Source organism: Poeciliopsis prolifica, unplaced genomic scaffold, assembly GCF_027474105.1.
Source record: "Poeciliopsis prolifica strain line A6 unplaced genomic scaffold, Auburn_PproV2 SCAFFOLD036, whole genome shotgun sequence".
Classification (NCBI taxonomy): Eukaryota; Metazoa; Chordata; class Actinopteri; order Cyprinodontiformes; family Poeciliidae; genus Poeciliopsis; species Poeciliopsis prolifica.
The window spans coordinates 2,587,630-2,613,400 of NW_026562411.1; the positions used below are offsets into that span (position 1 = coordinate 2,587,630).

Sequence of the window (25,771 nt, forward strand, 5' to 3'; positions counted from 1 at the left end):
TATGCTAAGGAATTAGACTCCGTTATCCTGCTGAAAGTTTCTGGGAAGTTAGTTTTGCCTTATTTCAAGCGCACTAAGATAATTGCAGTGAAAGCCAAACAGTAATACTTGGTAATATTTAGTGACGTTTGCAGTGTGAGCTCCTGTCAAAAGAGCCTCATTAGAATAGAGGAATGCTCTGTTTCAGCTGGTTTTTATCTAATTTACCTCCATCTTTCACATTATAATCTAAAATACTTGTTAATATTTTGCATTGTTATGTCAGTAAAGGTTCGGCGGCTGTTAGGAGTCGGTCAGGGTCATACTCCAGACGCAGATGGGACTGTGTCTGCAGTAAGGTCGTCCTCCCAGCAGCAGCAGCGTGTCAGGCAGGTTCTTTAAGATGTCTGCGTCTTCCTGGTCCAGCAGCAGCTCGTCGGCGCAGCTCCACTGCCTCCTGAAGGCTTTATTCTCAAACGTCAAGCTGTTCTCCGTCAGCGGGGGATCAGGCTTAGTGTCGCTCTGTGTGTCCACGTCTGAGGACATTTTGCTGAATGTCTTCATCTCTATGTCCGAGTGGGAGACGGGGAAGCACCTGTTTTTGAAATGTCTGGGTTTGGCATCCTGCGGCTGCAGTGCCGATCCGGAGCCGCCGTCGGGCTCGTAGCTGCGGCCGAGCCCGACGCAGCAGTGGTGAATCCGGTCCGGAGCGTCGGAGCCTGGGAGCGAGGCCACCTGGCTCCAGCTGTGGGAGGAGAAGCTGTACCTCCACAGAGTCCTGCTGGGAGAGCTCTGGCTTTCGCCGCCTCCGAACAGCAGCATGCTGTCCCTGTAGGTCGCGGCGGCGTGGCCCATCAGCCGAGGGGGGCCCGGCCTGCGGAGCACAGGAACAGGAGCCTCCGTTTAGCAATTACTACATTTGTAGACAGTTATTTTAATAATCTAGTCATTGTGATTAATCCTTTCAGCCCCACAATTTACACACAGCACTCAGACTAATTCGTATGAACAAAGAGAAGACTTTGTTCAGATTATACAGAGTGAGACTAGAGTATAATCCAACCTTTAGTTACTTCAAGGATTCAAGGATTTATCAAACATGCATTTCAAGATTACATGGGTTTAATTTAACTTTAATTTATTTGGTAGGAAAAATAAAATTTCTGTAAATGTGACAGAATTTGCCAAAAGGATATTTATTTTCATCTGTTGTCCCTGGAAAAATCTCAATTTGGTTAAAGGTTAAAATGACTTAACTATGCAACATGACTGGAGCCCAAAAGTACAAAATGTAGCTTCATGTAACATTTGGTTCTCAGTAAAATCTCCGAGTACTTTCATCCTTTCATCCAAAGTGTGCAGGAATCCGTCTGATATGATGGAAACCAGGCGGAAACCTCAGACTTTTCGTTAAAGCTGGATGTCAATCTGGCCTAAAAGCTTTACAAAATAAAAGCCTTGCTTCATATTTTAGCGACAGGAAACCTTGGCGCTCACTTGAGGCAGGTCCACGTGTGATTGGTGCTGTTCCACCTCCAGAAGTCCTTTTGCTCCCACAGACCCTTCAGGCCTCCAAACAGGAACATGCAGTTCTGGTAGGCCACGGCGGAGTGATTGTGTCTGGGCCCAGGAACGGACCGATCAGAACCGCTGAGGCCAGACCATGCCGTTGTATCTGTCCGAGAAAAACACAGAAAAACGCCTGATTTAACTCTCTTCAGAAATCATGGAAATGACTAAAAAGCTGATTATAAATCCTCATTTTTTTGTTTCTTTTTCTAGTTTGAACAAACTTACTGAGGTTTAAACTCCAAAAGTCCTGCAGGGATCCCTTTAAGTCCATGAAGCCTCCATAGACGAGCATGGCAGAGCCGAGCACCACGGCGCTGTGTCCTTTCCGGTTGGTCGGCCTTTGGCTCTGAAAACACAAAACATCAAGACGACGTTGAAAGATCAGTTATCAATCAAACTGTGCTGCTGATGACAAATGTTTTTATATTGTACTGGCATAATGCTATAAAACAGAAAAATAAATAAAAACCCTACCTTCAATTTGAGTATTCAGTGGGAAAAAACATGATGAATACTTTTTATGAAATCATAAGTTCTCTTCTGGATTTGGACTGGAAGAGAGTTGAATTTATTTTTGCATTTCTCTGCTTTACACCAGACCCACCTGGACTGTCTGTTGCTGAAAAGCTCAGCAACAAACCAAGACTCACTGGATCCGTTTTGGCATCCAACCTAACAAAAAATTGGACTTGGTAATCACGTTAAAACCAGTAGCGATTCCCTGAGACTGCGTCTCCTACTGACTAAAACAGAGCTGAAGTCTGTTTTGGAGCTGTGCAGAAATTTGACAGGAAGTGAAACACTGTGGTAAACTCAGGGTTTTTTATACCTGATAGTCTGAAACAAAATGGCATTACATTCTTTTTTTTTTTTTTTTTTTTTTTTTCCTGTTGTGGGCAACAGGGCCCGGCGAATACCCGTGGTTAAACGGACGGCGGAGTCCGGCGGTAACAGGCGCTTAAATTCCGTGTCAAAGGGAAGGGGGAAGAAAGGGAAAAAAGAGGGAAAAAAAAAAAAAACAAAAAAAAAAAAAAAAACCTTGGTATTTTATTCTATGTTGCATGCCTTTGTGTTTTGTGTTTATGATGTAAAGCACTTTGAAATGCCTTGTAGCTGAAATGTGCTATACAAATAAAATTTGATTGATTGATTGATTTGGTTCTCTTTCTCACTGCACTGAGTGAAGTGAACCAAACCCTATAAAAACCCAGTTCCCCTCCCCGCCTCTGGAGGCGCTGCACCAAGAACCACAGACGGAAACGACAGAAGACACTGAGCTTCACTAAATGTAAACAAAATGAAGTAGCGTCCGATTTTAGTGGCAGTAAGATTTCATTTGTCTTAGGTAGAAAATCACAAGCCATTTTTCCAGCTAGCGCTAAGCTAACGTGATTGTTTTGGTTGTATTTACCCAGAATCCACTGCGCTGCAGTCCTCTTGCTGCTTTATTTTCTGGTTGTCTGTTAAAGTTGCTTTTCTAAACTCTGACTGTAGATGAGGCCAGTTTTAGAGCAGCATGTTTTCTTGTTTTTCCTATTTTGAAAAGAAATGGGCGGGTCTGTGCCATGTGATATTTATCCAATAGGGAAACAGGAAACGTTTGTTTTGAGATGCCAGTAAATGTGGCAACATTTACTGGCATCTTGACTGGTAATTTGACTAAACATTTCTCACCGTGATTATTTCCCACCAGAAGAATGTAATCAAATGAAAATGTAGATTATTTAATTGAGGTAGTTTATGGCAATAAAGCTGATTTACCTGAGGGGAGCTGGTCTTCCCCTGGCAGGGAACCCACTTCTGATTTACTGAAACAAACAGAAAATAGAGCAAACCAATTTAAAAAAACCCTCACTAGAAAATATGTAGAAGAAATTCTAACGGTGTTCTCTAAGAGAAACCCATAAAGTTAAGTATGTTGCAGACTGTTTTCTATGAAACATACATGCATATATGCAGGATGCAGGTCCGGAAACATTCAACTTCCTGTTAAATCAATGCACTTTGTTACTAAGGTCTAGTCCACACAAAGCCAGATATCTGGGAAATGAATATATTTTTATGTTTTGACCTTTCATCCACATAAAACTGTTCAATGTCACTAAAAACGATTATTTATAAAAGCTCCAACCAAAGTGGTGAGCTGTGAAAACTCTGTATTGGGAATAAAAACAAATAATGTGCTAATGTAGCCACACATTTGCTTTGACGTGATTCCCAATCAATGCTGTTTTGCTAACTTTATTTTGTGATATTCTATTTAAAAACAGTTCAGGGTGTTTTATAGTTTGAGCCCGGCCTAAATCTCTCCTCCAATTCTAGTTAGAAACAGCATGTATTGAAGCAGGTAAATAAAAGCTAAAAATATCAGGGGTTGAATGTTTTTCAGCATGCACAGGAAACCAGAGTCTTTGCTAGCAGCTTGAAGATCAGCAGAGGGTAAAATCATCATCCTGAGTGAAACTCACCGACATCAAACACCCACAGGGGGCATCGCCGGCCAGTGTATGCAGAATCCCACATGCCTCCAAACACATACAGGAAACCCTGAAGAGCCCCAGAAACCAGTTAACAAGTTACATTTGCTTCATGTTGGCACTGTTTACAGGAAATGGATAAAAAGTGTTTGAAGTTTGGACCTTATGAGCCACCATAGAGTGCTGCTCCAGTTCCTCTGGTGCAGCTTCGCCCGAGCAGCTCAGCCTGGTCCATTTATTCAACACTGAAACAAAATAAACAGAACAAAACCATTTATTTTGTTTGCTCGGTTTTTCTTTAATATCTTTTTAATTTTTTATTTTATTATGCTTTGTTCTGGCAAATACTTTTAGTTGTTCATTTCTTTTATTTCTCTCTCACTTCTACTAAAAATATCTTTGACGCTAGGTTAATAAAGAATACTAGAAAAAGAAAATAATCATGCAAATCAGAAAATAACTGCAAAGACTAAAGGAAAAACAAATTATGCCGAAACCCAACTGTTAAGCAATTTAACAGTTTTTAATTTGACACCATTTGATAATGTTGTGTCTTTCGTCTTTGACTGGACTGTATCCATGTTAATACATACGTCCTTTTTGTTTGTTTATTTTCGTTGCTGTTATTTGTTCTCTTATCTGATTATTTATTTTGTAGACTGATATCTCTTTTTGTTCATCTCTAATGTTTTGTTGGTTTTATTTGCAGTAACCGGTGAAGAAAAAAGGCATTTTTCTACTGTAATGTTAGGATTTTTTTAGCTGCATTTTGTGCAACAAATGATCAACCATACACTAACCATATGCTACTCTGATGCATTTTAGGAAATATTTATTTTCTTATTCAAAAAAAGAAATGAATTACTTGTTTATTGTATATTTTGAGGTATTTTGAGTACAATATAAAATAAGCTTAAACGTTTGAATGAAAAATCTGCAGAATGTTCCAGTTTTTTTATCTGATTAATCAATTAATTGTCAGAATACTTGTTAGTTGCAGCTTTAGACATAATCCATGTGTCAGCATTTCTCACCCAAAAGAGTCATAAATGTCTTTTGAACTTGGTTCTAAAGAAAACTCGTTTTTTAACCACAAGTGAAAGTATAATGATGAGATGCATATTTTTTTAAAGTTTGAATATCTGACAGAAACTATTACTCATCAGTAACCAGGTGAATTCCTGATGCTGTGGTTCTGTTGTACATGAAGGGCCCTTACCAACGCAGTACTTCCAGAAGTCTCCCAGGCAGCTGCTGCTTCTTCCCCCCAGGACGTAGACCTCCCCATCGTAGCTGCAGCAGGCGTGCTTGTAGCGGTCACATGGACTCGGGCTGCTCTGAGGGAGCGGTGTCCACAGGCAGGGGTTACCTGGCATCTTCAGCCCATCTGGGTCGGCATCTACAAAAAACAAAAACAAACAATCCACACTGATTCTAGAAACGTGATAACAGCAGTATCACACAGGAGTGTGGCTGAAATCAAACTACCAAACAACTTCTTGTTAAGCCCCGATGGGATGATGACGCACCCAACGCATGGCGTTATGGAGTGGTTGCCATGTTTGCAGTTTGTTCAGTCATTCACCTGAGATGTTTGGACCCAGAGCCGGACACCAGGGAAAACCAAGTCCCTCCTCTACACGTCTATCTAATCTAAACAATTAATCGTGATCAATTGGTTATTTTCTTATTTGGAAAAGGAAGTGAATATTTTGTTTATTTGCATCTTTTAAAGTATTTTTAAGAGTAATTGTTAGAATAATCAACTACTATAATAATTGTTAATCATCATTGATAACGATGAGCTGAAACGATTAATCGTGATTAATCGGTTATTGAAATAATCGTCATTTAATTTAGTAATCGATTCATACAGATGCAAAAAAAAAAAAAATGCAATTTTCTTAAACAACACTCCGAATAGTAGGTAAGCCAAAATTGTAACAAATATATACATTTAGCATTTAAGATAAAATGCAAAAGAAATATCTGTATGTTAAACTCCTCAAGTGAGTTTTAGCTTCAGCTTACTCAAATTCTGATGATTTACATGCATTTCTTAGTAATAAAAAATTACTCAGTACATGAGCTTTGTGCACATTGTAATCTAGGGAGGATGCAAAACCTAAAACCAAAGATGTAATGTAAAAAAAACAAAACAAAGAACAAGAACCTCCAGGTGAAAATGACCCACAAACACAGCTGAATGAAGAGAAGCTGCATTGGTTTTTTTTGTGCATTTTTCTACATGGGTTGAATTTTTTTTTTTCCCGGTGGTTAATTGGCGGCTGATGCGCTCCAACACCTGAGCCATTCAGTCGATCAATAATTTAACACCGTAGAATAAGATCCGGGTGGCGTGAAACCCCGATCACATTCTGTGCGTCATTATTTATGATGCACAGCATCATAAAATAATGACAATGGCAACAAGAAATTTATTGTCACAGATGTTTTCATATGGAGCAATTTGGTTTATTATCTGTACTTCAGCATTATTCGGATAAAATATGACAGTTCTGTTTTGCTTTTTGTAAGTTTCTGCCAATATTTTACTCATAAAAAATGTTTTTGACTTGACTTCAACTTGTGCGGCTGGCGCTTTCTGTTTACTTGGATCACTCAACAGATCTGTTTTTGGTTCTCTAAAATTTCAGCAACGTTATTAAATTGTGAGTTTTCTTCTGTTGATTTAATCTTTGTCACACTTTTGTAAGGAAATGCAGATTTTTTTCTTGTTAACACTATCTTTTTTCACAGTTGGTTCCATTATATCATAAATACACTGTTTGCATTCAGAATATATCCAAAGTCATTTGGCAATGGATAATTTTTTTTTGTTTGTTTCTAATTTTGGTTTGTCATGTTTCTGGCTAAACAACTGATGAATTTGTAAACATTTGACGCTGTCACTTTCACAGTAAATACTACAAAACATTGTCTTAACATTTGTATCAGTGATAACCGATTTACAAAATCGGTTTGCAAAATCAGTTATCAGAGATCGGCGCATTTATATTTTAATTTCCATTAAGTTTGTGTAGTTTTGCAGCCTTTGCAGGTAGAAAATGTTGCTGAATGCACCTTTAAAATAATTTTTAATTGCTTTGAAATGAAAGCAGATCAGATTTTATTTATATTTGCTATAGTAAACACAGATAAGAATGACGAGTAACTCCTATTTTAATGCGTTTCGTCACATTTTGAAGATAACGTCGTTAATTCCAGTTAAAACGTGTTAAAGCGAACAAACAGCAAACTTGATGAGCCTACCGTAACTATTGTAAAAAACAACAACACGGTTTTGTTACACAGCGGTCCTCTATGCCGCCCTAAGGAGGCAGGACAATCAGTTTAGTTGGAAAACTGTTTGCTAATTCACACAAACACAATCCAACGCTCGTTTTTATCCGTCTGAACTCACATAAGTCTCCCAAGTTTAATAAAAATGTTCATTCCTGTCTTTTTAACGAACTCCACACAGAAGGAAATGAGAGCTGGGGGGGAACTCCCTGCGACCGTTAATCTGTTTTTACCTTAATAAACCTTTTTCAACATCGTGTTTTCTCACAAAACCTTTTCACACGTCACATTAAAAGATGGTCGTTGGTACACGCATAAAGAACACATATATTTCACTCTTACGGTAACTTTCCAGGACGTCTCCGTCTTCTTCTCGTTTTCGACTCTCAGATCTGAATCTGAACGTGAACGCGTGATGCTTTCAATGACCCCTCGGAAAGTTTCTCTCTCCAACCAAACGTTAGAAAATAAATATAGCGACAAAAACTTTTGTGGTTGGATACGTCGAAGTGGAATCATTCCCACGAAGGTTTTGTGCGCTATCAGCCGCATTCAACTAGTTTACTATCAAGCACTCAATAAACACATACGTTAATTTGATAGACTGGTTCTGCTTTGTTTATCTTCCAACAGACTCAAACACTTTTAAGTAGCCCTATAACAATGTTATAAAACGTTAGGTAACTTGCTGATGGCACGCAACTTTAAAAAAGGCATCAGTGTCAGCGTTTAAGAGAAAATTCCGAGTTTTACAATAGCAGTGAAGGCAGCTTCAGCTGGAGGGGCGTTCATGGAACAGAACGTGGCATGTTCAAACAGGCTTTCATTTTAACGCACATCTCTGCTAAACTGCTGTGGTTGACGCGTATTTGTACATGAGGACGTATTATAACCATAAGTGCGTGGACTTCGAGCAGGGCCGTGCAGAGACTACTAAAGGGGCAGGTGCTCAAAAAAAAAGGGCACATCAAATCACATTTCAGGACAGAATATTAACAGAGTCACACAGCTCTCAGAGTTTAATTAACAATGATAGATTACAAAATTGTGAGACATACAATCAAAGAACATCTGCTTGGGTTGCTGTACTTGCAGTGGAGATGAAGACGGTCCATTCAGAAAAACAGAGCTGCATCAAACTTTAATGTGGAACAGCAGAAAAAAAAACAAAAGCAAAAATGTAATTAATGCATGTCACTATGAGAAAAGACTACTCTAATTGTGTTTTAGTGTATTTTGTAAGTACCTATGTACATTTTCTTCAATCTTTCCTCTTCTTTTTTTCTTGTCAGTTTCTCTTTTCTTTTTTCCTCATTGTCTCATCTTCTCTGTGTTGAGTGAAGTCTTATTTATTTCAGTCTCTTGCCTTTTAACTGTTTAAAAACAAATTTCAAACTTTTAAGCATTTTTTGCTATTTTTGTTCTCTTTTGTTCATAGCAACAGTTTTCTGTTGGTCATGTCTTGAAGAATGTTAATAACCTCACTGTGAATGATTGGTACAGTTGACCCAGTTGGTCAACAATCCACTACCTTTCGCTGCTTCCAGCAGATCCTTTCTTTTTTGCTTCTGACGTCTCTCTTTACGTGGCGTCTTTGAACTGAAAAAGCAAAACAAAGAATTATGATCAGAACACTATAATAAACCACACTACCAATTCTTTACCCTTGTGTTTAAACCAATGTGTTTTTCAGTCCATAGCATAATATTAATTTCAGAGAAAATGAGACCTCTCCTATGGAGTTCAATTTGTTTAACAATTATTCAATTAAAATAGTAACCTCAATTAAATAATATAAAATTGTGATCAAGACATTTTGAATTGTAACATTTTTTTCAACAAAAAAATGTTAAACTTATTTTTTTTTTAAAACTGAAATCACAATTTTTTATCTCATGACTTAAAAAATTATTTGCAAAACAAACAAACTTATTTGTGCATGTCAGAAATCTTTGCTTGCTATTCAAAGTTTTGCTTGCGATTCTCACATTACGCCTGTGGAGAGCCTAAAATCAAAACCAAAGATTTCTGATGTGTGCAAATAAAAGTTTATGTTTGCCCCTTCATTAATGAGAGGCTTTTATTGGACAGAAGCAGTTTGATTATTACATACATTATATCTATCATGGTAGTTCAGGATGAGTTATTTTTAATTCTAAATGAATATCCTTGTTGGACTTTTATTTAAATTCTCCTTCAAGATACATTTACCTAACACTAGAATAAATGCAATATACATCATTCACCAAAGAAAATTAGAAAATCGGACATATATCCATTATGGAGATGATGGTTTTGTTCGGACGATGTGCCCCTATTGCATAAATAATACCGAAGAATGACTGCTGTCATTAACAATACAGGGAAGCTATTTAGTTACCTTGCTTTGCTAGCAAAGTCATTAGCTAGCAGCTAGCTCATAGCACAACAACAGCCTAATGTCTGATGATAAAAATACTGGATCGATAGATAAGAACAGCTTTTCCTCACCTGGCTGCCTCCTCCCGCTCAGTTTATTCAGAGAAAGGCGGACTTAGAGACGTATATTCTCTAAGACGCCTGTCTTGTTATATTTCATTTCTGCTTAAACCGCGACTCCGTGCTGAAGGAGAAACGATACAACATTTAACGTTTTCCGTTATCTGACAAGTAGCAAGCCAACTCCAGTGTTTTCACCAAAAATAATTTTTTTCAGTTCACCAAAAGCTGTTTTGTAATCTGGAACGTCGCTAGCTTGAGCTCCGCAGTTAGCCGCCTCATCTCACCGCGCGAGAGGCAAGTGCGTCGTGCGTCACGGGCAAAAGGTCAAAGGTAATAATGTGACCGGAGGGCTTATTGTGTTGTTTTTCTTGCAAAGTAATAATAATAATAATAATAATAATAATAATAATAATAATAATAATAATAATAATAATAATAATAATAATAATAATAATAGTAATAACAGTAATATAGTAATAATTGTAGTACATGTGTAAGAAAAAAAAAAAAAAAAAAAAAAAAAACAACCAAAAGGGCACTTGGGGCCATGGAGCAAAGCCCCCAGAGCACCCCCCTCTGCACGCGCCTGACTTCGAGCCCCATTAACATTTTAGGAGTGTTTATTTTACAACTACAAAGAATGATCACAAAGAAGCCATGCGATTTGCTCTGAAAATGTTTTACTTTTAATGTTCTGTTGGGACACAATTAAAATTCTGGATATGTCCATTTGGGAAAAGCCTAATTAACCCAATGCGGATGTTTTGTTCCAGTTTTCTCCAGTTTTTTTCACTGATTCCTATTTTTATTTATGTCTGGAACAGGTGTGTATCCAAAGTGTGGTCTCTGGGCCATTTGTGGCCCCCAATCTCAGCTAGTAAAAAAAATAAATAAATAAAAAAATAAATTCTGGATACGTCCATTTGGGAAAAGCCTCATTAACCCAATGTGGATGTTTTGTTCCAGTTTCTGGAACTATATATATATATATATATATATATATATATATATATATATATATATATATATATATATATATATATAAAATTCCCTTCTCACCCACCGCGGGTGGTTCTTATCCTCTGAGCTCGGGTCCTCTACCAGAGGCCTGGGAGCTTGAGGGTTCTGCGCAGTATCTTGGCTGTGCCAAGGACTGCACATTTCTGGACTGAGATGTCTGATGTTGTTCAGACTTAGAGAGAGACTTAGACTTGACTTTATTGATCCCTTGGGAAGACTCCCTCAGGAAATTATAGTTACCAGCAGCTCACAGGCAAAAATGTGGCACACAGTAAGCATACACAAAAGAATACAAAAAAATACAAATTAAATACAAAACAAAGAATAAATACAACACAAAAGGAAATTATAGCAATTTGGTGGATAGATTGACCAGTGATATGGTATTGCACTGTATGGTTTGGCCTGATAAATATGGAGTTCACATTTGTAGAAAAACTACTCCTTCTTCCCTCTGTCCTGTGTCACCTCCGACCCCCCAGTGAGGAGTTGTACAGTCTGAAGGCGTGGGGACAAAGGAGTTCTTGAATCTATTGGTCCGGCACTTGGGAAGCAGCAGTCTGTCACTGAACCGGCTCCTCTGGCTGCTGATGACGGCGTGTAGAGGGTGGCTGCTATCGTCCATGATGTCCAGCAGTTTGTTCAGTGTCCTCGCCTCTGCCACCGTCACCAGAGAGTCCAGCTTCATGCCGACCACAGAGCCGGCACGCCTGATCAGTTTGTCCAGTCTGGACGTGTCCTTCTTGGATGTGCTGCCTCCCCAGCACACCACGGTGTAGAAGAGGACACTGGCGATCACTGACTGGTAGAACATCCACAGCAGTTTGCTGCAGATGTTAAAGGACCGCAGTCTCCTCAGGAAGTACATCCTGCTCTGCACCTTCCCGTACAGGTGGCTGGTGTGTTTTGACCAATCCAGTTTACTGTCCAGCCACAGCCCAAGGTATTTGTAGGAGCCCACGACCTCAACCTCCGTTCCCTCTAGTACGACTGGTCTCGGCTTTGGTCTGGACCTCCCAAAGTCTATAACCAGCTCCTTCGTCTTAGAGGTGTTGAGTTCCAGGTGGTTTGTGTGGCACCAGAGAGCAAAGTCCCTCACCAGACAGCGATATTCCTCCTCTCCGTCGTCCCTGATACATCCGACTATGGCTGTGTCATCTGCATACTTCTGTATGTGACACAGCTCCGAGTTGTAGTGGAAGTCAGAGGAGTACAGGGTGAAGAGAAGAGGGGCCAGCACTGTGCCCTGAGGGGCTCCTGTGCTGCTGACCACAGTGTCAGACACGGTGTCCTTTAGCCTGACATACTGCGGCCTGTTGGTGAGGTAACTATGGATCCAGGTGACCAGGTGCTGGTCCACTCCCATGCTATTTAGTTTGTCCTGGAGCAGAAGGGGCTGGATTGTATTAAAGGCACTGGAGAAGTCCAAGAAAAGGATCCTCACTGTGCCACTGCCCTTATCCAGGTGGGAGTGGGCCCGGGTGCAGCAGGTAGAGGATGGCATCCTCCACACCAACATGTGCCTGGTAGGCGAATTGCAGGAGGTCCTGAGCATGTTCCACCTGAGGTCTGAGGAGGCCGAGGAAGAGCCGCTCCAACGTCTTCATCAGGTGTGAAGTGAGTGCCACGGGCCGAAAGTCATTCAGTTCGCTGGGCCTGTTCTTCTTGGGCACTGGGACGATGCAGGATGTCTTCCAGAGGGTGGGCACTTCCCTTAGCTGCAGGCTGAGGTTGAAGATCCGCTGTAGTGGCTCTCCCAGTTCAGCAGCGCAGGTCTTCAGCAGCCTTGGACACACCTGGTCCGGCCCTGCTGCTTTCCTGGGCTTGAGCTTCCTCAGCTGTTCTCTGACCTGGTCTGTGGTGATGTGGGGTCGAGGTTGTGCTGAGGTGTGTGGGGGGGTTGTCAGTGTTTTGTTGTCTGTGGGGAGGTGTGTGGTAAGGAGCAGAGGTGGCTGCAGTGAGAGAGGGGGTTGGGGGGGCACAGACTGGTTGAACCTGTTGAAGAAGTTGTTCAGTTCGTTTGCCCTCTCCATTGTTCCCTCAAACGTCTCTGGTCTTTGTGTTGAGGCCAGTGATGGTCCTCACACCTTCCCAGACCTCCCTCATGTTGTTCTCTCTCAGCTTCTGCTCCACCTTTCTCCTGTAGCTGTCTTTTGCTTCCCTCACACACTGCTTCACCTCCTGCTGTGCTGCCTTCATGGCCTCCCTGTCTCCTCTCCTGAAGGCAACCTTCTTCTTGTTGAGGACAGTTTTGACTTCCCGCGTTACCCAAGGCTTGTTATTAGGGTAACAGCGGACAGTCTTAGCAGGGGATACCACATCTGCGCAGAAGTTCAGATAGTCCGTCAGGCAGTGTGTCAGCCCCTCTATGTCCTCGCCATGCGGGCTGAACAGTGCATCCCAGTCCGTGGTGTTATAACAGTCTCTCAGAGCACTCCATCTTAGGGGACCACCCTGATGGAGCGAGCTGTTGTAGGCTGCTTTTGGACCAGGGGGGTGTACAGTGGCTGTAGGTGAACGATGTTGTGATCTGACTTCCCTAGTGGGGGGAGTGTTGTAGCCACTGCTCCAGTTTGGGGGTTACTGCCCCGAGGGCCCCGATGACCACAGGCACCACTGTGGTCTTCACCTTCCAGGCCCTCTCCAGTTCTTCCCTGAGGCCCTGGTATTTCTCCAGTTTCTCGTGCTCCTTTTTTCTGATGTTGCAATCACTTGGTATTGCTACATCTACCACAACGGCTTTCCTCTGATGTTTATCCACTACGACAATGTCTGGTTGGTTCACCATTACCATTTTATATATATATATATATATATATATATATATATATATATATATATATATATATATATATATATATATATATATATATATATATATATATATAGATTTATATATATATATATATATATATATATATATATATATATATATATATATAGATCGATAGATAGAAAGATCTATCTATCTATCTATCTATCTATCTATCTATCTATCTATCTATCTATCTATCTATCTATCTATCTATCTATCTATCTATCTATCTATCTATCTATCTATCTATCTATCTATCTATCTATATATATATATATATATATATATATATATATATATATATATCTATCTATCTATATATATATATATATATATATATATATATATATATATATATATATATATATATATATATATATATATATATATATATATATATATATATATATATATATATTTAATTTTTTTTTCCCAAAAAGACAAATAGTTTTCAAAAAATGTTCCAATTAGTATTGGTTCAGATTTCTTTCTAAAAGGCTGTTTTTGTTCCATGTTTTTACATTTTCTTTTTCCAAATCTGCCTTTAATGAATAAATGTGGTTGTCTTATTTTCTGTTTAGAGTTAGAAATAAAATGTTGAAATAGATGAATTTGAGCCGTGATGTTGGTGAATGTGGGGGAAGCCGGAGCGCCCGGAGTGAACCCACACCTACACGGGAGACATTTCCCCCGTGTAGTCCTGTCTTTTTAATATTAAAATGTCCAATTAACATCATCTGAACCTCTTTATCCAATTACTCCCAATCAGCCAGCTTTGAAATCTAATGTACTGGAGACATAATTTCATGTCTTCAGTGGATGGACTTTATTTCTGTTTGTGAATTTCCGGAGAATTGATGGAGATAACGCCTTCCTAAATCGTTTCCATAGAGATTTCTTTTTCACGGGTCTTTCTTGATCACAGTTATCCTTCTCCTCAGCTGACTCTTCTGCGGCATGAGTCTCTGAGTCTTGAGTTGATGTTTGTATTGTATCTTCATTGAATGTGACCTTTGTCTGCGGAGGTGATGGTCTCTGGTCTCTCTCCCCTTCTGTCTCCATTTCTGCAGACGTTGTCTGGGGGATCTCTGGTACAATGTCTAAATCAGTTCTTGGTGTTTTGGTGTCTTGAATCAAGTTGTTATTCATCTTCATTGGAATTACAACGGCTTCCTTTTCAGCTCTCATTGCCATTTGCCTCTTTTTCTGACATTTAGCTTCAGTCAATTCTTCTGAAATGATCTGCTGAATGATCACTTCTTTAGTTTGAATCTGGTTTATAACGGAGGCTGTCTGAAGCCCTTCTGTTAATGGTACTGAAACTCCTTGTTTACTGCTTGCTCCAGAAAACGTGTCATTATCCAAGGTTTCCGATTCAGAGCCAGGTTTTTTTGTCGATTCTGTCCTATTTTGACTTGTAGATGTCTTGTACAGCTTTGTCTGCCCATTCAGATCAGCCCTCTGACTTTCAGAGGGCTGATCTCTTAGAAATAAAAATATCTCAATTTGCCTAAAAATTATTTGTCGGACTGATTTCAGGTGGGATCTGGTGTCCAACACATGTATCTCAGTTTGCCTAAAAATTATTTGTCGGACTGATTTCAGGTGGGATCTGGTGTCCAACACATGTATCTCTGCTTGCATAGAAAGTGTTTGTCTAACTGGTTTTAGGCGGCAGCTGGTGTCCAACACATGTATCTCTGCTTGCGTAGAAAGTGTTTGTCCAACTGGTATTAGGCGGCATCTAGTGTCCAACACATGTATCTCAGCTTGCCTAAAAAGTGTTTGTCGGACTGGTTTCAGGCGGCAGCTGGTGTCCAACACATGTATCTCTGCTTGCAGAGAAAGTGTTTGTCCAACTGGTTTCAGGAGGGATCTAGTGTCCAACACATGTATCTCAGCTTGCGTAGAAAGTGTTTGTCCAACTGGTTTTAGGCGGCATCTAGTATCCAACTCATGTATCTCAGCTTGCGTAGAAAGTGTTTGTCCAACTGGTTTCAGGAGGGATCTGGTGTCCAACACATGTGTCTCAGCTTCCCTACAAAGTGTTTGAGGGACTGGCTTTAACTGATAGCTGGTTTCCTGTGCGTCTAGCTCTGTTTCCATTGCTGCAGACTGGTGATCGACTGTTTCTTGGTGATCTTCTGACTCTGTCTGAGTTTCAACTGAACCCATTGGACTCTTTCTTGGTCTTCTCACGGTGAGTATTTTTTTCATCAAATCTTTCTGATGTTTCAGTTCAGAAGTTAGTTTCTTATTTATTGCAGACATCTCATCAAGTTGTTTCATGAGGTACTTCTGTACTGCAATATGCTCCAGTTCAAATTCCATCAATTTGGAAAAACACTCACACTTTGGATGACTGGTTGCCTTTTCAGAAGAGTAGGGTGAAACCATTGAAACATTTTGGGGTCCAATGTTCTCAGCGAAAAAGCTGATATCTACACAAGGCTCTGAGTTGGGGAGTGTTTTCCAAAATGTCCTCTGTCGGCTGCTGGGCAAAGCTGCCTGATGACTCTGTTGTTCTGCCAGAGGACAATTATTGATGTCACAGTTTTCAGCAAAAATTGAAAGATCAATGCAAGCATCTTCCTCTGGGAAGGATTTCCACAACAGTGGGGTTTTCTTGACGCGCTTACCCTTAGAAAGTTGTTTGTCCCCTTTTCGATTGGTTTTCTTCAGAGAGCTGGAGATGTTTTGCTCTTCGGCGTTTGGCTGTGTGGTGGGAATCGCCGTGTTGCCAGGATAGCTTTCCTCTTTCAAGGAAGCGTCTTCCTCACGTTCTTGTGCAACCATTGAAACATTTTTTGTTCCAATGATCTCAGAGAAAAAGCTGACATCTACACAAGGCTCTGAGTTGGGCAGCATTTTCCAAAATGTCCTCTGACCACTGCTGGGCAAAGCTGCCTGATGACTCTGTTGATCTACCAGAGGACAATTACTGATTCCACCGTTTTCAGCAAAAAACGACAGATCAATGCAAGCATCTTCCTCTGGGAAGGATTTCCACAACAGTGGGGTTTTCTTGACACGCTTACTTTTAGAAAGCTGTTTGTCCCCTTTATGATTGACATTCTTCAGTGAGCTGGAGATGTTTTGCTCTTCGGCGTTTGGCTGTGTGGTAGGAATCGCCGTGTTGCCAGGATAGATTTCCTCTTTCAAGGAAGCGTCTTCCTCACGTTCTTGTGAAACCATTGAAACATTTTTTGTTCCAATGATCTCAGTGAAAAAGCTGACATCTACGCAGGGCTCTGAGTTGGGCAGCGTTTTCCAAAATGTCCTCTGACCGCTGCTGGGCAAAGCTGCCTGATGACTTTGTTGTTCTGCCAGAGGACAATTATTGATGTCACCGTTTTCAGCAAAAATTGAAAGATCAATGCAAGCACCTTCCTCTGGGAAGGATTTCCACAACAGTGGGGTTTTCTTGATGCGCTTACTCTTAGAAAGCTGTTTGTCCCCTTTATGATTGACTTTCTTCAGAGAGCTGGAGATGTTTTGCTCTTCGGCGTTTGGCTGTGTGGTAGGAATTGCCGTGTTGTAAGGATAGCTTTCCTCTTTCAAGGAAGCGCCTTCCTCATGTTCTTGTGAAACCATTGAAACATTTTTTGTTCCAATGATCTCAGAGAAAAAGCTGACATCTACCCGAGGCTCTGAGTTGGGGAGTGTTTTCCAAAATGTCCTCTGTCGGCTGCTGGGCAAAGCTGCCTGATGACTTTGTTGTTCTGCCAGAGGACCATCACTGATGTCACCAGTAAAACATGAAAGATCAATGCAAGCATCTTCCTCAGGGAAGGATTTCCACAACAGTGGGGTTTTCTTGACACGGTTACTCTTAGAAAGCTGTTTTTCCCCTTTTTGACTGACTTTCTTCAGAGAGCTGGAGATGTTTTGCTCTTCGGCGTTTGGCTGTGTGGTAGGAATCGCTGTGCTGCCAGGATAGCTTTCCTCTTTCAAGGAAAAGTCTTCCTCACGTTCCTGTGAAACCATTGAAACATTTTGGGGTCCAATGATCTCAGTGAAAAAGCTGACATCTACGCAGGGCTCTGAGTTGGGGAGCATTTTCCAAAATGACCTCTGACCGCTGCTGGGCAAAGCTGCCTGATGACTTTGTTGATCTACCTGAGGACCATTATTGATGTCACCGGTAAAAAACGTAAGATCAATGCAAGCATCTTCCTCAGGGAAGGATTTCCACAACAGTGGGGTCTTCTTGTTGCGCTTACTCTTAGAAAGCTGTTTGTCCCCTTTTTCATCCACTGTCTTCATTGTGTTGTTGATCGATTCACTTTCACCCATCATTGAAGAGTCCTGCAGTTTGATACTCTCAGCAGACTTCTTCATCTCCTCGGCTGCGTGCAGCTCCCACCACACTGCAAATGACATCTTCTTCTTCTTACGCTTGGGTGGCTTGGGTGGTTGTAACTCCCTTTCCACTATGTTGTCGGATGCGACCTCTTCGAATCTCGGCTGGTTGGACTGCATTGTATTCTTTTGTTGATTCGGGTTGTAATCTAAAATCACTTTTACTAGAATCTCAGTAAAAATTTCAAGTTAAGTTTGATGTCAATCTCCTAAAGAAATGAGCACCAAACAAAGTTGAAGATCTTACTGTGAACTGCTAAACGAACTCTCAAGACAAATGTATCACCAACGGCTGCTAACAGGTTGTGACATCAGTAGATCGATGTGAGGAACTTTTATAATCGCTGGTGATGTCAGAATTCTGCCTTTGGAGTCACATTGTGATGTCATAGTTTCAGAGAGTGTCAGTGGGCTTCTAAACTGTCACTGGTTGCCATAGTTATCAGTGACTATGGTAACTTCAGCAGGTGAGGCAGGTGAGGCAGAGCCTCACATGTCATAATGGAAAAATATGATAAAGTAATTTATATTGCTATTTCCCACTGCCAACTTAATAATATATTTTAAAAAGCTTTCTGAATAAAATTCCCATCTCACCCACCGAGCTCAGAGGTTCTTATTCTCTGAGCTCGGGTCCTCTACCAGAGGCCTGGGAGCTTGAGGGTCCTGCAGTATCTTGGCTGTGCCAAGGACTCACATTTCTGGACTGAGATGTGATGTTGTTCCTGGGATCTGTTGTAGCCACTGCTCCAGTTTGGGGGTTACTGCACCGAGGGCCCGATGACCACAGGCACCACTGTGGTCTTCACCTTCCAGGCCCTCTCCAGTTCCTCCCTGAGGCCCTGGTATTTCTCCAGTTTCTCCTTTTTCCTGATGTTGCAATCACTTGGTATTGCTACATCTACCACAACGGCTTTCCTCTGTTGTTTATCCACTACGACAATGTCTGATTGGTTCATCATTACCATTTATATATATATATATATATATATATATATATATATATATATATATATATATATATATATATATATATATATATATATATATATATATATATATATAATATATATATATATATATATATATATATATATGATTACTGGCAGGGCATAGCTGTCTAAACACCAGAGCAATAGAGGCCCAGATCTACACACCAGACAAGACCCAAGGTGTAGGTTGTGCAAGGAGGCCCCTGAGACAGTCCAGCACATCACAGCAGGGTGCAAGATACTGGCAGGGAAAGCGTACATGGAGCGACATAACCAAGTGGCAGGCATAGTGTACAGAAACATCTGTGCAGAATATGGACTGGAAACCCCGAGATCAAAGTGGGAAACACCCCCAAAGGTGGTGGAGAACGCCAGAGCTAAGATCCTGTGGGACTTCCAGATCCAGACAGACAGAATGATAATGGCGAACCAACCAGACATTGTCGTAGTGGATAAACAACAGAGGAAAGCCGTTTTTTTTTTTTTCGAATGAATCATTCAAAATTCAGAGTTTCGGAAAAACAGGAACATGCTGGGGAGGGACCTGCAAAGGAATCGGCAGTCAGCAAAATTAGATATTTGTGTGGCAAATTATTAAATCCTACTAACAAAAATAACAAGAGCAAGAATTTTTTAAAAAAGAAATTAGCCAAATTTGGAAGCTTGAAGTCCACAAAACAGTATTTTTTCCACAAATCTAAATTTCTCTAGATGAAAATTAATTCTGAGTTGAAACATTCATACATTTCTGATGAAGCAGATGCACAATTTGACCAGGTGTTTGCTAATTGATGCTGGTTAGTCTGAAGGAGCTAATTGGGGGTCAGAGGTATCAATATATTGATTGACCCATCTGCCTCTACTTATTAAACGATAGATTCCACTGTGGTGGAAGATGCATTTTGATTCTCATTATCACTCTTACTATGGATATGGACCTGAGATTGTCCTCCTGTAATAGTAGATGTATTTATTCAAAAGTTTTGTTCAATTCTGAAGGGCGCAGTAAACAAATGTTAGTAATAATTAATTATATGTAATATTAATGTAAGTAAATATTTGTTGGATTTGCTGTCCATCAACTTTCCATCAAAGAGTTTGACGTAATTCTGCCTGTAAATGAGAATATCTTATTACAGTTTATCAATATTTAGATAAAGAAGTTTATTAAGATCTCAAAAAGTACTTACATTCATATCAAAACAGGAGCATTACAACAAAAATACATTTTTATGACAACAAATTCACAATTTCTCTGAGCAAACAGTTGATATTTTGTACAAGCATTTTATTTTTAAACACCAGTTTGTGTTTAACCCTAATACATATTTGTTACAGTAAAGCATAGCTGGAAAATAATCAATATTGCACACGTATGGTTTTATTAATATTTAACTTAATTTCTTAAAGAAGTAGAAAATCTAAACAAAGAAACGGAGTTGGGTCACAATATCAGGACAGATTAGAGGCAAATAATAACTGCAGTTTGGGTGATTTACTGAAAAAACTTAAAAGTACGTTTTAAGTAGATAATTCCTTAATATTGATTAAAGTGAAGTGAAACTATTACTTTTTCATTAATACTAAGGAATTATCTGTTATTTATTTCCAAAACATGCTTCTATATGCTTTTATATATTTAAAACTTACTTGTTGTTTAGTTTTGTCTTATTTCAAGTGTACACTGGAAAATACTTGGTGATTTAGGTTTTGCAGTGTAGCTGGAGCTGTTTTTAAATATCTTAAAATAATAAATTAAAAGAAAGCAGGATATTAAGCTCAAACAGAGAATGGGTCAGTCAACTGTTGCATTTTCCCTTTGCGTTACACATTTCAACCTCTAGGGGGCGGTGTGTGTTCACTGTTCAGTGATAGTAGCTTGTTCAGGAGGTGTGAAGTTTTCTGCAGTATGTTGGTCTCAGTGCTTTATGGAGTAGGTGCCGTTCAGGTCGCTGGACTCGAAGGCTTTGTTATCCAGGTCGTAGCTCCTGTTTTTAGACTGGTTTTCCTCTCTTCTGGCCTCGTCCTCTGCGCCGCCACCTTTTCCAAAAAACCTCTTGTACCCTTGGTAGGCTGCGGAGGGAAGCACGTACAGTCAGAGGCTAATCTGCCGGGTAAAAACATTTGCTTCAAGCTACAGGACTGCAGCTGGCAACTATTTTAATAAACGATTAATCAATTATTCTGACGATTAATCAAGTGATCTGATAAAAAAAAAAATAGCACAGTGTGCATATTTTTTATTTAACCTTTTAAAATTATTTCATACATTCATTGAAATACATTTAAAAAATGCAAATATACAAATAATTGAACTTTAGGTGAAAAAAACAAGAAAAAAATGGTAGCATTTGTAGCGAAGGATCCGTCTGCAGATAGATAAACCCTCTCTTTGATTTACCATCAATGTAGAGCTGATCTGAGTAACAAATTATAAATTATTTAATAAAACATTTTTTAAACAGTTTTTGTGTTTTTACCGTATTTGAGCTAGATGAAGCTAAAACTGCCACTTGGAAGAGTTCTGGGTTGAAAATATTTACAGATGAAGGGTTTTTTCTGCTGTTTTAGTTTATTTACTGCTCTTTGTGTTTCTATTTGTGTTTCTATTCTATTTCTATTTTAGTCTGTATCTTCTAGTTAATAATTATTTAATTACTAAGTTAGCATAGTTTATAAAGTGACAAATCGTGATTAATCTGATTGTTCCTGTTTTTTTCTATAAAATTTCTGAGATTCACTGAAACATTTCTGAGTTTTTCCGACAAAAAACTTTTGGAAAAGTCAAACATTTGACAGAAACATTAAGATGTTTTTTACACTGATCTCAAATTTTCTATAAATAATTAGTGAACATTTCAGAATTTCAACAGTCTGACATTTCTGGGATTCTTTGCAGAAAATTTCAGAGATGAAAAATTTCAGAGCTTTGTTTAGCAAATGTTTGACTTTTGGAGCTCAAAAAATTTGTTGTTGAAAAATTTTGAGTTTTGGAAAAAAAAAAAAACATCTCCGGATTGAAAAATGTAAAAATAATTAACTAGGAAATTTCTAATTGTGTGAAAAGTAAAAAAAAATAAAAAATTGCTAGAAAAAAGCGTGTAAATTTTGACGTTTATCTCAGAAGTTTTCTAGGAGTAAACATGGAAACTGCTGAATTTCCAAAGTCAAAATTTTTTGCCTTTTGGAAAGTTCCAGTGTGGAAAGTAAAAAAATATGATAGAGGAAACTCAGAAATGTTTGTCTTTTGAAATTCAAAAATGTTCATGTATTTCATTCCTAAAATTTCAGAGATTAATGTCCAATTTTTTTCTATCAAATTTGTGACTTTTCAGCCCGATTTCAAGCCAGTTTCCCTGTGAGACTCTTACCGCCCACAGCAAAGACGGCTGCAGCCAGCTGGAAGATGCTGTAGATGAGAGGGAAGGCAAACATGACCTCCAGCTCTGCGGGGGTGAAAGACAACTGGACGATGGTGCTGCACAACTGGGAGTTCTGGAAACCAGTTTCAAGCGCAATTGTTCGACATCTGAGAAAAAGAAAAAACAATGAGCAACCTCAAAAATATCGAAACCTGTCATTACTGGGTTGAACAGGAGTAGTTCACTTTCTCGCTCACCTGTACCAGGGCTGACCCACGAACCGGGCCAAAAAGAAACCAAGGAAAAACCCAATGAAGGGGTAGATGGTTCCAATTATCCACAAGGACGGCGCAATGTTCCAGGAGGATTGGTAGAGGACGCCTCCAACCACGGCGATGATGATGATCAGAGCAAAACCGGCGATGGAACCCACCTGTTGAAAACCGTCGCCAGAAAAATTCACCAAGTCTGTCCAGGAATTTCCAAACAGATCATCAGAGAGGAAATCTTAAACTTTCCCACCTTCAGGATCTTTTTGGCAAATCGAGGCCATCTGCTTTTCACATAAATCCCGACTGAGATGGGTATCAGAAGGGCTGCGAGTGTGATTCCTGAGCAAACACAGACAAAATGTCGGAAACAAATAACAACGCTTTCAAAATGTGAGTGAGATCCGAGAGCGTACCGATGCTGTCGAACGGGATCTTTATGGCGTCGCTGGAAGTCCAGACGCTGGTGTAAACGAACAGGCAGAGCGGCATCATGCCCAAAGCCAAGATGGAGGAGCAGGTCGTCATGCTGATACTGTGGAGGCGGAGATCGCGTTTAGATTTACGACACAATGAGACGATTTGATAAACTGAGGAGAAAAAGTTCAGCACTTCACTCATGTTGGCACTGAAGAACTGAGGAGTAAATATCAAACTGATGATTTGATATAAATTGCCAATTTATATCAAATTTTATATCAAATAGCCAATTTATAAATATCGATATAATTGTAATTGTCGATATTTATAAATATCGATTATAAATTGGCTCAAGTTCACAGTGAAGGGTTGAAGTAAAAAAAAAAACAGAAGCTACCAGGTACTCTTTCAAGTACTTTCTGAAGTTCACAGGATACAGAAACTCAGACCATAAATAATTATTCCAGCTTCATTTTGGCGCCCGCTCTACCATGGCGCCCGCTCTACCATGGCGCCCCATGTGTCCCATGCAGTGAATAGCCACTTTTTGACCACTGGTTCCAACTTCAAATCTTCTCCACGTTTAGAACCAGACGTAGTTTCAGGATTTATGGTCAAAAGGTCTAAAAACACAATGAATACACTGAAAATATAGAATAAAGTTCCAACTTAAAAAAAATATATAGTTCATTTGTTACATAAAATTGAGATATATTTGTCAAACTTACTGTATTTCTGTTTGTTTAACTTGACAACTTAACATATTTACTTGGATAAACATAATTTGATTACTTTTAAAAATTTGGATCACCTGTTTTCTTGTTTCATTGTACCTATAAAACTGCACAGGAAATGAGAATACATTTTAATAAAAGTGTAGAAGTAAAAAAAAAGTTCAGAGTGCAAATATCTTATTTATTTAAGTAAGACTAATACTAATAACATTTTAGTTATGAGACGTTTTGCTCCTTGTTGTAAGTGAAATGATCTGCCAGCAGAAATAGTTTCTAAAATACCAGAGACCTGTGCATTTAAAGCTGTCGTGTCTTTTAGAAGGTTTTTTATTTTATTTTACGTATTTGCTGAAACAGTCACCATGACGTCATGACAGTAAATTATGAGACAAATAATCTGTGAAACAAAATAGAGCAAACTAGAAACAACCAATCAGAGCCTCATTCACTCCCTGTTCTGGATGCTAAGGCTAGTTAGCATCGCCAGTGTTAACAGCTGATAAACAATTCTCCTGTAACTGTAAGTTGCTTTTCTGCCATTAGCACATTTAGGACTATATGAGGATGATTGACAGCGCTAAGGACCGCCTCCTGGCTCTGATTGGTTGTTTTTGAGCAGGAATGGAAATCTCTTTAGATGACAAAAGTGGCTCACAGAGAAAGTGGAGAACCTGAAACTGTCTGCAGTGAACCACCAGCCTCCACTGTAAAGAGAGAAATGCCAATCTGAACAAATATGAACATGAATTCACTATTTTGAAGCAAGCCAAGACCACATGGTGAGAGTTGCTTTACTCTGAACTGAAGTAAAAAGTAGCCGTCCAGGAATTACTCGAGTGAAAAAGTATTTGGTAAAATTTCTACTAGAGTAACTGATCAAATGATCAACCATTTAATATTTAAAAATGGACCAAAACATGAAGTGAAGTGGAAAGTTTGGTATTTTAAGAAAAAAAAAATGACAATAATTCAGATAAGTAAAAACAAATGACAAATTCAAGCAAAATATTTTTTTTCTTTCAATATAAAACTTATGAAACTTTAACAAAATCTACAGTGTGTGGTGGATTTTTGTTTAATACATGTTTGTTTTTCATTCAGTGGGTCGAAAATCCAGAAATTTCACTCAAGTAAGAGTCGAAATACTTCATAATAAAGTCACTCAAAAACCTTTCTCAATTAAATGTGACCAACTCTGGCAGTCTAATTTAATCTACAAATAAGTTGAAGTGAAAGTAATCTGGGACGTTTCCCACCTCAGGTCCATGTCTCCGTCCAGCCAGTAGCAGATGATGTTGGAGCTGGATCCTCCCGGACAGCAGCCCATGACGATGATGACGATGGCCTGCACCGGAAGCACCCCGAAAGCCAAAGACAGCGCGAAAGCCGTGAACGGCATGATGCCGAACTGGCAGAGGAAGCCGATGAAGATGCCCCAGGGCCGCTTGACGTGGCCCCACAGCTTGGAGGCGTCCACGGTGCAGCCCATGGAGAACATGACCATCGCCAGCATCACCGTGAGCACCGTGCTCAGCACCACGCTCAGGATGGCGTTGAAGCCGCTGGGAGGGACGAGGCAGTCCGGCCCGGAGCAGACGGTGGCCACAGCGCTGCAGCTCATCGTGGATAACGAGGCGGTTAGATCCCAGTCCAGAGGAAGATGGAGAAAGTGAGGGGAAGCTTCCTCTTCTCTGCTCTTTATGCTCACAGCTCAGAGAAATAAAGCTGGGAGGGATGATCAAGGAAGAAAAAGATAAAAAATTAACCTACAGTTTTATGGGGTCAGTGTCCAGAGGATGGTGGATATAAAAAGAAAGCCAACTGAAACATAGAATGTGATTGCTCTGCCTGCAACCTTTTACTGCCTGGGGTAATTAAAACTTTATTGGGCAACTTTGCTGCAGCATCATCATCCTCAGCTGCCAGCAGAGATGCTGTGCACATTTTAACCACAAGGGATTACGATGAAGAGTTCAATGTTGAAA

The 25,771-nt window shown here is 39.7% G+C and overlaps 2 protein-coding genes and 1 long non-coding RNA gene across 3 annotated transcripts; all 3 read right to left on the minus strand.

The window, feature by feature from the left end:
* On the minus strand, nt 1-7,764 carry si:dkey-3d4.3 (ras guanine nucleotide exchange factor F). The gene is made up of 8 exons (XM_055053119.1): nt 7,674-7,764; nt 5,248-5,427; nt 4,191-4,273; nt 4,020-4,098; nt 3,313-3,359; nt 1,777-1,897; nt 1,477-1,654; nt 1-853 (listed from the first exon to the last, which is right to left on the minus strand). The coding sequence occupies exons 2-8, from the start codon at nt 5,402-5,404 to the stop codon at nt 283-285; spliced, it is 1,236 nt and encodes a 411-aa protein (XP_054909094.1). The 5' UTR covers nt 5,405-5,427; nt 7,674-7,764; the 3' UTR covers nt 1-282.
* Nucleotides 7,765-8,335: 571 nt separating this feature from the next.
* LOC129374568 (uncharacterized) lies at nt 8,336-10,100 on the minus strand. The gene is made up of 4 exons (XR_008607517.1): nt 9,822-10,100; nt 8,812-8,930; nt 8,578-8,704; nt 8,336-8,470 (listed from the first exon to the last, which is right to left on the minus strand). It is a non-coding gene; the product is annotated as an uncharacterized LOC129374568 (long non-coding RNA).
* A 10,069-nt stretch (nt 10,101-20,169) lies between these two features.
* slc10a2 (solute carrier family 10 member 2) lies at nt 20,170-25,489 on the minus strand. The gene is made up of 6 exons (XM_055052945.1): nt 25,043-25,489; nt 23,049-23,167; nt 22,886-22,974; nt 22,621-22,796; nt 22,373-22,530; nt 20,170-21,074 (listed from the first exon to the last, which is right to left on the minus strand). Exons 1-6 carry the CDS (start codon nt 25,405-25,407, stop codon nt 20,920-20,922), a joined length of 1,062 nt encoding a protein of 353 aa, XP_054908920.1. The 5' UTR covers nt 25,408-25,489; the 3' UTR covers nt 20,170-20,919.
* Nucleotides 25,490-25,771: the final 282 nt, after the last annotated feature.